General features: G+C 36.5%; 1 protein-coding gene across 4 annotated transcripts in view; it reads left to right on the forward strand.

Annotated features, from left to right (window-relative positions):
* The window catches only part of OVA9 (glutamine-tRNA ligase, putative / glutaminyl-tRNA synthetase, putative / GlnRS), a 159,808-nt gene that overhangs the window by 16,481 nt on the left and 128,901 nt on the right, over positions 1-14,426 (forward strand). For all 4 annotated transcript variants that reach the window (XR_016248061.1, XM_089379183.1, XM_089379182.1 and 1 more), the window contains exons 6-11: positions 4,011-4,106; positions 4,357-4,418; positions 4,616-4,717; positions 4,861-4,956; positions 9,343-9,495; positions 9,617-9,672. Coding sequence is in view for 3 of the 4 variants with exons in the window: in XM_089379183.1 (XP_089235309.1) it covers positions 4,011-4,106; positions 4,357-4,418; positions 4,616-4,717; positions 4,861-4,956; positions 9,343-9,495; positions 9,617-9,672 (565 nt within the window). In the remaining variant the exon portion in view is untranslated. The remainder of the gene's footprint in view (positions 1-4,010; positions 4,107-4,356; positions 4,419-4,615; positions 4,718-4,860; positions 4,957-9,342; positions 9,496-9,616; positions 9,673-14,426) is intronic.

A 14,426-nucleotide genomic window follows, 5' to 3' on the forward strand; every position in this document is an offset into this window, starting at 1 on the left:
TGAAAATTTGCTTTAGCCTTTCTCTTGTTGATCTATTTCATAGCCTTTGATTTTTTATTGTCTGTCATCAGATATAGGAAATTTTTATTGCTGCTGCCATAAATTTTGCATGCTCTAAAATGTCTTTATTTTAAACTCTAATTTATAATAGCAGTTGTTTAATTAATGGTAGCATGTGTTTGGAATCTATTTGAGCATCTTTTGGACTTATCTCAGCCCTCTACACCTAGCCATAGGTTCTTTGAAATTTCTGCCTAATTTTCACCTGGAGCCCTACCTTATAGAATACATTTTTGTGGTGTCTAATTAACAGGTTCCTAGGAGGGTATTTGGCTTGGGATTCCTTTGATTACTTAATCTTTGAGGCTTGTTGGTGAAGCCTCCTTTGTGGGGATGACATCCAACCACAAAACAACAGGGGAACAACCACTATGGTGACAATGGTGGTTGATCTCATTGTTGCTGTGGACCTAGAGTGCCTAGTGTGGGTTTGCATTGGTTTGCTAGATTTTGTGGTAATAGTTTCATTTGAGGCAATGGAGGGATATTGACAACATCACTATGGAAAACTCAAAAGGTGGTAGGTTCTTGGAAAATCAATGTGATGGGATGTGGGAAGTTGCTTCTCTCAGGCTTTGAGGAATCATAAGAGGGCCTTGTCATTTGCAAAGTAATTAAGGGATTACAATGATGGGTGAACCTTGTGGATTGCCACCATATGGGAAGGAAAGGTTTGAGCGTATACAAGTCGGGCCTTACTGAAATGAAATCTCTTGTTCCCTCCTCTTGGAGAGAGGAGTTCTATTGAAATTTGAGAGTGATGTAGTATAATGCGTATATGGATTGATGGGACAAACATTAAGTGGGCCCTATGTCACATGGTTCAGGTTCGAATTCAAGTTTGAATTTTATTATTAACTTATAACCATATATAATTTTTTAATACATATAAATATATAAATATTTTATTAATAAATATTTTATTAATATTTATTATTCATTTATAATTAAATATGATTTTGATTTATATATAAAAACTATAACTTTTATTAATAACTTATAACTATATAAAAATATATAATATTTATTGTTGATTTATTAATATATATTCTAATTTATAATATAAAGTATAGATAATAATTATAATATGAAAATATAAAAAATATAACTAACCACCATGTCATTCCATGGCTGCTTGTTGTCGGGTTTTGCATAATCTATTTATCTTCCCACTCAATTAAATACATTATACAGCCTCTCGGTTAAATACAGTTCACTTTTGGGTGGATCATGGTTGTGAACAGCGACCTGAGTTGTGATAATTTGACCCTATCTAGCAAGAAATCACATCATGTGTTAAGAATTGTAATCTTAATTAGTCACCCATCATCACAATTAGGAAGTTACCAGTCACTTGATTGCAGCAAATCACACAATGTCACAATACAACAATGAGACCTGCACCATGCAAACCATACACAACAGAAGGGAGTCAACAGTAGCTTGATTGCGGCAAATCACACAACATCTCAATGCAACAATGAGACCTGAGGGTTGTAATTGGTCCAGTTGGTGGTATAGAGAAAGCACACAACACGCAGATAGCCACTGGCATAAAACGTGAATGAATCATTGACCAAATTGAAACGAACTTCTTTTTTTCCTTGGGGTTCGCCAAATCTCAAATTTCAACTTAGGAGTTTGACGAATCCTGTGATTTAGAGTGGGCATAATTGTTAAGAACATGTGTTTCCTCCTAGGAGGTTACACGTTCAAATCTAGAGGGGGTAGAGTATGTACACCTTCATAGATTTTAGCTGTCAAATTGTTGCATGAAGGGCCATCTTTTGTCCCACATACAAGGGATTCTCTTACACCAATTTGTTATTTGGCTTGGCTGTGAACTTAGAATTAGATTATTATTATTATTAGTATTAACCAAAGACTTTGGGCCCTGGGGCAGTATAGTGGCTAAAGGATTTGGGATATTTCTTTACAAAGTCAATTCTTCTATCATGGAAGAATTGTCCCTTGAGAATTTGGAAGTGATAGTTGACATGTTATGGAGCCATGGATGACCAAGGAGAATGATGTGCATATTTATCTCTGAGGAAATAATCTCACACAATCCTTACATACTTAAGTGAAAAATGGGGGCTGCTGGTACCATGCCAGTCATCACAGAGTTCTCGTCCTTGTTTCTTGGGAATTTTGGATGGAAGGACCTGATGAGACGTGATCCCGAGACTATGTATTTAGCACAAAAGAAATTACCATTCGAGCTAACCCTTGGGGCTAGAATTGCTATACCTAAGGGGATGGTTTCTTATTTATTGAATTGCTGACAGAGACGTTGAGGCGGCCCAAGCTTGGTGATATCAAGAGTTTGAGTCAAAATAATATGGGAATCACAATGAATGCAGAGTGTTGATGAACGATGACTCTCTGCACTAAGTAATCTATAGTCTATACCTTTGTGTGGATGGAATCATGTGTTTGAAGATACATTGTTTAAGGATTGGGCAAGTTTCGTGTTCTCAGAGATAGCTACCACCATTCCAGCCATCGTGTTTGTACAATGTTTTTCACTGTTCTTTGAATAATAGAATTTAGTTTTCACTGTATCTTTGTCTTTCTTTTTTGGTATTAATGCTGTTGTTCATTTTGTTCTTAAGCTAATCTGGATCAAATATGAGAATTATGACTTGCATGGGAGTTGTGATGACATGACAACTTGGTTTCAAACTTAAGAAGTGAATTTGTATGGCTTCACTGTTCAGACACTTGTCTATGGCATCCTCACGAGACACCTGAAATTGGGTGAGGGATTTATATGACTGTTGAGATTGAAAAGCATGGATGAACTACTCTTGTAGTGGTTGGTTAGGAAGTGTTTGAGAGCATCCATGAATCACTTAATGCCACCTATTGATGTAGGTCAAGTTGGACTATTCAGGATTTTATTTTCAATACAGAAGTGTTAGTGTAAGTTTTGGCTATGTCAAAAATTAAAGTGCTTAATGAAGAGGTCCACCAATTGTTGGAAATTGGAATGCATATTTGGAATCCTATGGTAGACAATGAAACCACCTAAGTTCTTTTTGTTGCAATGATAGAATGTAGAGTTTGAATATGACAAGGTCCTGGGTCATGAAGTCTGAACAAATAACAATAAGGGCATCTATATGAGTAGCAGGATCTTGAGGTAAGTCTCTAGCAAACTTAGATTAGTTACGACGTGGAGAAGGAGAAAGTGGCATCAATCTGAGGAACGAAAGGACTCCTGAGGTAAATAATCTCTGCATCAAAACATGTGTGACAGTGGCACACTAGGATAGGGGTTAGGAGGTTACATTCCTCGACAGTGTGGTGTGTGGGAATGGTAGGGGAATGTAGCTTGGGAAAATAGACTTCTATTCACTTCCATATGGTATATGTGGGATATAAGCTATGGTAGAAACAGGAGGTCGTGACAAGACAAAAAATGATGAAGTCTGAACTGAACTAACCTAGTAGATATGGTGTTTTGTTAAAGTAGAAAAGATTACTGTGCTTAGTGCTCAAAAGAAACATATACTCATTCTTCTGAAGATTTCAATTTAATTTTGATCATGTCTATGGTCGGTGTGGAGTTATCTTTTTATTAGTACTCTTGTTGTTTTTATGCTACATTTTGAGACAGCATTCTGTATAGTATCTGATCTAATTTTTGACGTTCTTAGTTTATTCTTAGAAAAATTGCCAAACAGATGCTATGTTATGAGGTGTATATTTTGGCTATTACTCTTTTATTGGGTGTAATGAGGGCAAAATCTGGGAAGGTTTCTTTCAAGAGGATATGTAAAAGACGGATTTTAATACTTTGATTAGAAATGAGGACCATTCTATGATGCTTTGTAACTTATGCCTAATATAGTTTTTTAGGTCACTGAAGACTTTCCTATCCATTTTATATTCTAACAAAATATGAATGTTTCTAAAAGATGTTGAGATTGATGTCTTCGAAGCAGGAGTTGAGGTTTCAGTTGGAGACATCAAGGCTGCAGTAGATGAGGTGGTGAATGGGAACATCGAGGCCATTTTAGCACAGCGTTATCGAATAAATGGTTGGACTCCGTAAATCAATTCTCTTTGTTTGCAATCGTCTGTTAATAACTTAGTTTCTTTATTTCATTTCATTCTTTATCAACATAACATTATTGATTTACATTCCATTTCTTGCTCTCTCATCCCTATGCACATTCTTTATAATGGTTTTAGGATTAGTATTGACAAGATCTGTGTCACTTTCCCATCTTTATTATAGCATGTACATCTGGTGATTTTTAATTTTTCTTATGTTTTGTTACTTGTTAGTTGGAAATTTGTATGGCCAAGTTCGTAAGCTACAGCCATGGGCAGATGCAAGAGTGGTTAAGGTGAACACTGAGCGGAATTTATGGGCTTGTGCTGATATGATCTTAAGCTTCATTCAATTTGCTTCCTTTGGTTGATGATTGATGATTCAATTAAGATATACAGTTTTTATAGTAAATGGATAATGCAATCAGAACCTTGTTTCTTTTTCAAATATAATGCCTTTCGATGGAAGTGAGTTTTGCTTGGCCAATCACAGGAAACAATGGACACTAAGCTTCATGAGTTACTTGGGGAAAAGACAGCTGCAGACGAGGAAAAACCAGTCAAGAAGAAAAAGGAAAAGCCTCCGAAAGTGGAGGTGAGCTTTAAGTATTGACTACTTCTGTCCATTGATAGCTTTAAAGCTAGTCCCTAGACTGGCAATATTTCATCTTTAAATAAGTATATTTTTTTTGAAGCTATAGAATTTCAATCTGAAAGAGTAGAATCTTGTGTGTACAGGATAAAGTTATTGATGCTAGTAATTCGGCATGCGCTCCTGCGTTGGTGGATACCAACCCATTTTTAATATTTCCTGAACCAGGCGAGAATTTTCAGGTATGCTGATTATGCTCCTGGGTTAGGAATTTCAATTCCTACTTGTTTCAGGTGTTTGGCTTTGGGAAAACTGAGTTTTGAAGTTGTTTTATATCAGTTAGTAGAGGTACAGATATCATAAAAGGTTACCTATATATATTTGATTAGGCATTTTCCACAGAAGTTTTCCTCTTATTAATGTCTGCATTTTGGTATCTTTTTCATAATTCAATTCCAATAATCATGTCAATCTACTCTTACTGCTCTTCTAGATTTGCAAATGGGAATGATACACCCTTTACGTTAGCTTTTGGTTGGTTTGCAAATGGGAGTGATACACCCCAACATCAATATCAGAAAAACACAATGCTACATAAATATGAAAATAAGACTGATATATAAGATGTATATGATGTCAAATGGTACATCAGATAACGATATTGAAATATGATATCTGTCTTGAGTCATAAGTTTTGCTATGTGATACAAAATCACATCAAAACAAAAGTAAATATATCTCATTAGATGAATCATGGCAATGAAAACAACATATTTTCCCTTATTTTCTTGATTGGAAATGGTCAATGTTACAATAATTGGACAGGTCAACCCCAAAAACTCGATCTGGACCAGAGCCAGAAAAAACCAGACCAAAAGACAGATTGACCAAAAAATACATAAAATAATTAAATTTGAAAAATGAACATATACAGCCCACGGGGCTTTGGATTGACAGTGAATGGGTGCACTGTTAAGACACTCCTTGTGATAGGTCACTGGTTCAAATCCCCCGTGGGTGCTTACCTACCAAAAAAAGGAAAAAAGAAAAAAAAGAACATATACAATCATGTGCATCCATATGAATCCAAACCCTTATACACAAATATGCAAAGTTTGTCATGTACATAGCAAGTAAGGGTACATATAACCAAAATAACCTCGTATGTGATAGAATACAGTGGAAATGTTGCTATCCTGCCAATCCTGAAACCCTGAAAACTGTTCTGCTGAATTGTGAATGAGATCTAAAAATCTACTCGCTCTATATGAAATCCAAGGTGGTTGGAACCACTCTAAAACATCCTGAAACAATTAAGAATAACGTTAAAAATCTAAGTCAAATGATGAAAATGAAAGAGAAAGATGAACACACTTCTTCATCTTTCATTTTCATCCCTTTACTTAAAGAATTTAATATTACCATTAACTACTAGGATATGTAACTCATGAGATGAATCATGGGAAATGTAAATGATAGATTTCACCTTGCTTGCTTAATGGAAAATATTCACAGTATCCTTGGTGCTCATTCTCAATCCCCTAGCTCCCTTTAAAAAAATGAGGGTTAAATGACCCGTAATTTGGTTCTAAGGTAATATTGACAAATATAGGGTGATGATCTTAAAATTATCGTGATAAATTGAAATTATCACGATAATTTAAAAATGGAAAAGTATCGTGATTTACTGCTGATATTATTGCCGATGTTGGTTTTGGTGATATTATCACGATCAGTGTAACACTGACTCTGCCCTTCTTATGTTGGGTTTTCCTTCATTAAGTTAACATTGTTCATTTCATTGATATGGGAGCTGAGTTCTGATCTGGCCTTTGGCCACATAAGTATTTTCAGAATTTTTCTGATCTCCTGCTCCTTGAACCAATTTAGGACTTTGGCCATACTTTTGCCAGGTCCTGTCTGATGCGGCATTTTGTCCCACTTAATTTTGGAGAGTTTCAACGTTTGGAGTAGATATTGCAATTGTACATATGGTTGAATTATAGTGCATAGAGAGGTCTTCCTTCACTTCCTTGGGGTGTTGTACTATGCCCATGTGTGGGCGAGTGGAGGTTAGTGTTCTATGTTACCAATCACGGTAGCATTCTAGCTGCCAATTGGGTGGTGAGATGCTTAAAGGGGCTTGCTTTATGTTTTGTTTTGGCATTGGATGATGGCGTCACAACATATATGCAAGGTTTGAGGGGCTTTTGATTTGTGTGATATTATCTTTCCTCCCACCCAAGCCCACCTGTTTTAGGTCTTGTGTTTGGTCATATTCATGATTATCTTGTTAGCATAAAAGTTAGTTGCAGGTTTGGTTTGGTGGATTTTGGAGGGTAATAGGGTAGGTTGGGATTTGGTGAAATGCCCAGTTTGGAGTTAGAGGTCAATGGGTACTTACTGTAGAGTTGCCACGCTTCTAGGATTATCATTTGAGTGAAGAAAGACATCTTTTGGGAAGATTTGTGAGATACAATGGCTCATTGCTGGAAAGATTGGCATACCTTGGCTCATGAGTATGTTTTGTTTTTTTCCTAATATATCATGAGTGATGGATTTGATAGTGCTCATATCCAGCCGGAAATATTCGAAATGAGCATTGCGATGTTGGGACTATTTTGGAGGGATTAGCGGTAGAGTTTTGGTTAATCCTTGCTTTAGTATACTATTATTCAAGAAGGCTTTATTCTTTGTTGCTTTGGCAGCATTTATTAACCTTGATTCTCAATGTGAGATGGCTGTCAATTGATTTAGAAGATAGCTTGGTGTATAGAACTATATGAATACCAACCTCCATTAAGTAGAACTTCTCAACTCTTTAAGAAATGCCATCACTGAATTGCGCATCATCTAGGGGATGTGATCTTGATTTGTCCATTTTATAAAGAGACATTGTATAGAGGCATTAATACCAATGTTGCGAACATCAGCATTGGGATAAAATCAGCAAGTGTCCGGAAAACCAAAAATCGTAAAAATCAGAAAAATATCAGTAAAAACTGGCAAACATCGGCAAAATCAAGATACCATCAAAATATCGGTAAAAATTGACAAACATCAGCTAGGCCAAAAAATCGTGATTTCGAGATAAAATTGGGATGTTATCAAGATGTTCGCAACACTGATAAATACACGAGAGAGGGTATAAAATGAGTAAATGATTATATGCTTGCATTAGACAATTTGTTCGTTGATGAAGAGAAGTGTGCTCAAGTATGGAGCCAATTAAGCAAGTACATCAGCGAACATATAGTCTTGGTAACTTACATGCAGCTCAAGATGGAGATAGGTCAAGTTCTATTGAGAGGTAGAACATGTATGGTTCCTTTACCACACATTTGCATAAACTGGCAGTGACGGTGCTTTCACAAGTTGTTAACACTTCTTCGGCATAGAGGTGCTGGAGCACCTATGGCTATAACTTTATACACAATGTTAAGAGAAACAACTTGAATGTTGACAGAGTAGAAAGTTTGGTTTATGTGCACTACAAGTTGAGGTTGTTATCTTATTATTGTGAAGCAGCAGAGAGGAGTCTGATTTGGAGGATGGAGCCATAGCTTTAGAGCACTTGGAATTTGAACTTTTGGGTGATCATGATGGTGATCATAATCATGGATTAGAGATGCAACCCCCATGCACCAGCTGGTTTCCAGATGCAGGAGTTTTTCCTTTATCTTCACAACATCTAGCATTACGTGGGGGCCATGCAGCTACTAGTTGTGTTCCACGAACACCTCCACTTACTTTACTTCTCTTTTTTAGATCACAGGAAAAGAAACTAGAGGTTTCTTGTGGCAAGAGGAAAGCTTAGTAGATACGATATCTCTTTTTCTTCTCCCTGTTTGGAAGTAGCCTCTAGAACTTCTTACTGTCTTTATTATGGCTTATTTTGTAAACATTATATGATAGTTTCAGTTTGAAATTTGAAGTTTGAACCTACCTTTGAACTTTAGACTAAATCGTACAATTCTTTGGTAATGAATATGATGCTCTATTTCATTTCGTGGTTGATATTATCTCTTACAATTTTGGATGAAACTTTTTATATGTTAAATCCTGAAGGTTGGTGTTGTGGTTGATTATTGATAATTTCATGACAATGTGTCTAGGCTGAGCATAGGCCAGGGCCAGCCCCTATATTGGATGGAAGCAGTACCAATGACCCACAGTGGGATGCTTATCACCAAGATTGTGTGAGGCTCGGTCAAGCCTGGATGCCCCTTGGGAAGTTTAATTCCCCCAAAGTGGCTTCCATCCTCAACCCCCCCCCCCCATGAGGTTTGAACCTGTGAACTGGCAGGGACTGAACCCCATGCAAACCAACTGGTCTACACCTCATGGGTATGACAATGTTATAAGATATAACTACTAGATGATTGATGTGATGTGTACTTAATGATTTACTGATTATCACTACTAATTCGGTAGTTAAATCTATTTACTCATGTTTTTTGTAGTTGATTCGGCATTCTACATGTTTTTTTTTGAATATGTATGCACCAGAATATATTAAAATATATATTATTTGGTTTGTCCTAAAGTTTATATTTTCAGGTCAGTTTCTTTGTTTTTTGTTGGCATGCTACGTGTTGAGATATTGATTCATGATACTGGTTGAACAGGTACACACAGAAATATTCTTTAGTGATGGTTCTATTTGGAGGCCCCATAACACGAAAGAGAAACTTGAAAAGCATTTGAAAGTGACGGGTGGCAAAGTATTTACACGTTTTCCTCCAGAGCCAAATGGATATCTTCACATTGGCCATGCCAAGGTAATCATAGGTTGTAGCTTTTCATTTCTTAAATGATCAACTGTGAAGCTGAAGATTCAGTATTTCATTCTTTTATAACTTGACCTGGAGCTGAATTTTTAGTTGGCTTAATTGTTTTCAGGCCATGTTTGTGAGCTTTGGCTTAGCCAAAGAAAGAAATGGGTTTTGCTATTTAAGGTGAGATAGAGGATTAACACTTTGAAGATAACTGTTCTTTATAATTAGTTGCTACAATTTTGCATTCTTCACTAATGCAGTATTGCTGCTGTTTATTTTTGTTGTTATTGATTTTTTTATTGCTTTGTGTTACCTAATTTGTTATTTTGTGTATGTATTTTCTGGCTGTAACTATGTATTGCTGTGTTTCGATCTAGGGTGAGATAGAAGGCTTAACGCCTCTGGAGATAAATGTTCTTTATTCTTGCTAGCTACGATTTTGTATTCTTGACCAATGCAGCATTGCTGCTGCTTCTTTTTGTTGCTATTGATTTTTTCACTGCTTTGTGTTACCTAAAGCTGTTATTTTATGGAAGTATTTTGACGTCCATCACTAAGGATTGCTGTGACTTGAAGCTTATTCTGTCTTGGATTGCACATATTGACCACATCCCTTTTTCCTTAAAATTCTAAAATTCATTAATTTAGCAAGGATACCAAAAGAATATTGGACAGGGAAATGCAAGGATACTATATTTATCCTCCAAGCTTATTGGACAGGATAATTCCTCAAGTATTGGCCTTAATTTACAAACTATTCCTCTTCATTCTAGCTATAGCAGTGGGTGTTTTTAATACAAACAATAGGACAAAGTTTCAAAATTCGGAAACCCTGAATCCTTTTGCAGCAACTGGAAATTATTCTCCAAATTGTTAATTAAATTTAACAATTTATTTACTGTTTCCTACAACAAATATTGAATAACTCACACTGCAACCTACACAAATCAAACTGTGGAAGAATAAAATAACACAATTATTTTTGGACAAATGACCCCCGAAAAACCCAACTTGGGAAAATTGGTGCAGCAACTGAGGAAATTTAATATTAAGCAACAGTGAAATAATCTGAGTACAAATGGATGCCAAAACTGGCAATCCTATAGAGAAACACTGGCAAAAGAAATCTAGTGAGGAAATTTCCTCACTCCACAGGGAAATTTGGGCTCTGACCTTAGCTCCAAGTGAGCTGTCCAAATTGGCTCTGTGCAACTACTGCATCACGCTAGCGCAATCCCTTTTGCACTTAGTTTGAACCAACTTCTCCTCAAGCCGTTTGGTCTACTGTTGTCTGGGAAAATGTCTCTTTTGGCCTCCGGAACCTCTGCCCATCTTCTGGCACTAAAACTCGTCTTTCCCGGCAGAATCGAAACTGCCTCTAGAAGCTATTGCGCCGCTTCGACGTCAACCTCTTTTTGGCTCTTCTGCCTCTCTTCAAATGCACTCACCGGATTTGAAAATCTTCTTCCGGCTTCACTGTCTCTACCCCTCTTACTGCTTCGATCTCACTAGCTTTCTCTCTGGCAACTCACTGCTGCTACTTCAGAAATCAATCTCCTTATGAAATCAAATTGTTCAAGTGTATTCTCCAAGTGCCCATCGACTTCTTATAATCCTCTGTTAGGACTCCAACGACCAAGATTAAATCTTACTCAATGGCTAGGAATAACTTGAAGTCGATCTGTGTGAGTTTATCGATCATTCACGCCTTGACCTTAATTAATTCTAATTAATTAGCCATATTCCCTAAGTTTAGACTTGGGAAACATTTAAAAAATTGGTTAATAATCTAATTAAGTCATTTCTAGGCGGAATTTCCAAAAACGAATTATGGATTTTGGAGATATTTTATATTCTAGCCTCTTCACAAAATTTTGTGGCTACAACACATCCGATGCTACAAAAACTAATACTCCCTCTTAGCGATGAACGTGTTCTAGTGCTCTATTGCACATCATGTAGCAACACCCTGTCTCTGCATCATCTCCTGTCATGCTGTTGATGTCTAACCATTTGCCAACCAACCACTGTGCAACTCTAATTTACGCTGCATCTGTGCTGCTGCTGACTTTGTTGAACTACTGCCAACACTGCATCTACATACAAGGTTCAAGGTATATTACCATCAACATATGCATTTAAATACATCTAGAACATATTTGGCACCTAGGGATTGTCATTATACTTAAATCTTCATGTTTAAGGCATCATGGGCATCTTTAGGGTTTCATCATATGAATGATCCATGTTAGGGCATAGACTTAGGGTTTCATTAATGTACTTGGCATGTGCATCTAGAGTTTTATCATTAAGCCATGCTTCAACAATCTAGGACAAGGGTATCTTTTATGTAGATCTAGGGTTTCTTGCACATTAGGATTTTCTTCATAGGATCTTGTCTAGGGAAAGATACCTAGGATGCCATCTTATTGACATCAATGACAACTTTGACAGTTTGACCAACAATTTCCCCCTTTGTCATTGATGACAATATTCTCGCGCTTTCAATATTCTCCCCCCCTTTAACATCAATGGAAAATGGTGTGTCCTAACAATGTCTTTTTCCATAAAATGCTCCCCTTATCATGCTTCTTCTTGTTATGTTGCTCCCCTTGTCACCATGCTTTCCTTCTTCTGGCAATGTGCTACAAGAGAGATGTCTTAGTTTGTATTTCTTCATGTGATCAACCAACTCTCCATGCCTACATAAACTTCTTTTTCTCTCCCTTTTGCTCATGGAACCAAAGACAGGAAAGATTATTGTTTTGAGTGGAAGGCATCTTCAACAATGGGTGTGTGGTGGGGACAAAATATCATGATCTTCTGCCCCTAAGCTTTGCCCCCCCTAACAATATGCATGATCTTCTTCTTAGTAAGCAAAATCTCATCATCAAAACTTGAAATATTTGTTAAGATGCACTCATCAGATCAACAACATGAGTTGATGCTTAGAGTATTCAAGACACATTCCACGTGATCTCCTTGTGGTTCAACTTGCTTCCTTCTCCAAACTTATTTAACCTTCTTTTCATGCTTGGTTGTCATGTTTTTAAGCTGTTTAGGAGCCCAATTCAAGTTAGAATCTCAAGCCATATGACCAATATTATGACATTTGTAGCATTCAGTTTTGTACATAAATGAGGAGGCATAATTTCTTCCTGCAAAGTTGCTTTTGGGAGGTTGATGAGGACCCATATGACCAATATTATGACATTTGTAGCATTCAATATTGTACATAAATGAGGAGGCATAATTTCTTCCTGCAAAGTTGCTTTTGGGAGGCTGATGAGGACCATTATAGTTGTCCTTGTTGTATGCCCTACAATCCTTTGCCATGTGCCCAAAATTTGTACAAGAGTAGCAATAACCAAAAAATATACTTTGATACTTGGAGGATGGAGCTTGCCTTGATGAACTTCTAAAGTCTTTCTGCCTTGAGATCCTTTGATGATATCCTTTGCTTCTTGCATCCTTGATACCTTTTACATACTTTTTTCGAGTAAGGTTTCCATTAAGGTTATCTTGATTAATCTTCTTGCTTTTGCTGGAATTGGGCACATCAACATTTCTATCAAGCTTCTTCACATTATTGTTGCTTGATGCATTAGAGTTTGTATCATTTTTGATTGAGGATTCACATGCAGAACCAAGACCTGATTTATTAAAGGGGGATCTTTGATGACTTAGGATGTCATCTAGGGTTTGCGAGCTCTTTAAAATCTTGTTCAACTGATCAACTTCTTTCCTTGGGAGATCATTTTCTTTATTCATCATCTTGCATTTTGTCTTTATTTGCAAGATGGTTCTCAATATCAATATTAATATTTGGGCCTTGAGAGAGGAGGCATCTGATCTCAATATTAATATTTCTTCATCTTTTTCTTCTAGTCGGCATGCTATGGTATTTCTGTCCTTTTTTGCTTCTTTCAGTTGAGATTTAAGGGAGGAGACCTCTTCCTTGTATTGACCAATTTTTGCTTCAAATTTGTTCAAGTCCTCATGTCTTTGTTCAAGATGGTTTGACAAAATGTCTTCACTTTTCTTTGCTTTATCCAACTGATTTGTCATGGATATGACTTCTTCATGATGCCTTTTCTTGTTTTGATGCAATTCCTCCTTAAGCTTGGTGAGCTCCTTATCTCTTTCTTGTACTTGAAGCTTGAAGAGGTCAACTTCCTTACTTGTCTTTTCAAGATCATGGTTACCATCTTGTGCTTGCCTTTTGAGTTCTTCATTTTCTTTTTTTAAGTCGCTTCTTTCTTCTACGGCAGCGACAAGCTTTGTCTTAAGATCTATTTCAAACTTTGTCTTAAGAATTTCTTTATCATCATCTTCCTTTATACAATTGGTCCCTTCATTTTTGCTTTCATTTTTCTTATTTGGTTCATCTTGATGCTCTTTGTTATCATCTTTTGGATCAAAGGTTATGACCAATAATCCTTTAGAGTGAAGATCTTGAAGCTTTTCCCAAAGCTCTTTTGCTAATGAACAATTTTCCATTCTGTCCTTTATAGGATTTGGTAGCCCAGTCAAAATTGCCTTCATTGCTATTGCATTATGCACTTTGGATTCTTCTTCTTCTATTGTGCTTCTGGTAACCACTGAATCCCAAACTTCAAAACCTTGAGCCATTAAGAAATTCTTCATTCTTGCCTTTCATATTTCAAAGTTTCCATTGAACAACAGAGATTTCCCAATTTGATTATCCATTTAGGAGGTGACACCTTCGAATGGTTTGCAAGCCTTCTTCCTTGACTTTGCCATTTGTGTTCTAAGGCTGAGACTGAAGGAACTCGCTTTGAAACCAATTGTTGGAAACACTGGGGGGGTTGTGAATCAATGTTTCTTTTACAATTGTTACTTTACCAAATTTAGATCACTTATAAACAGAACACAAAATGAACAATATATAATAAAATATTTTATTAATCAGA

The sequence above is a fragment of the Pinus tabuliformis genome, chromosome J (assembly GCF_031772625.1).
Source record: "Pinus tabuliformis cultivar Carrire ecotype Pingquan chromosome J, CPIR1, whole genome shotgun sequence".
NCBI lineage: Eukaryota > Viridiplantae > Streptophyta > Pinopsida > Pinales > Pinaceae > Pinus > Pinus tabuliformis.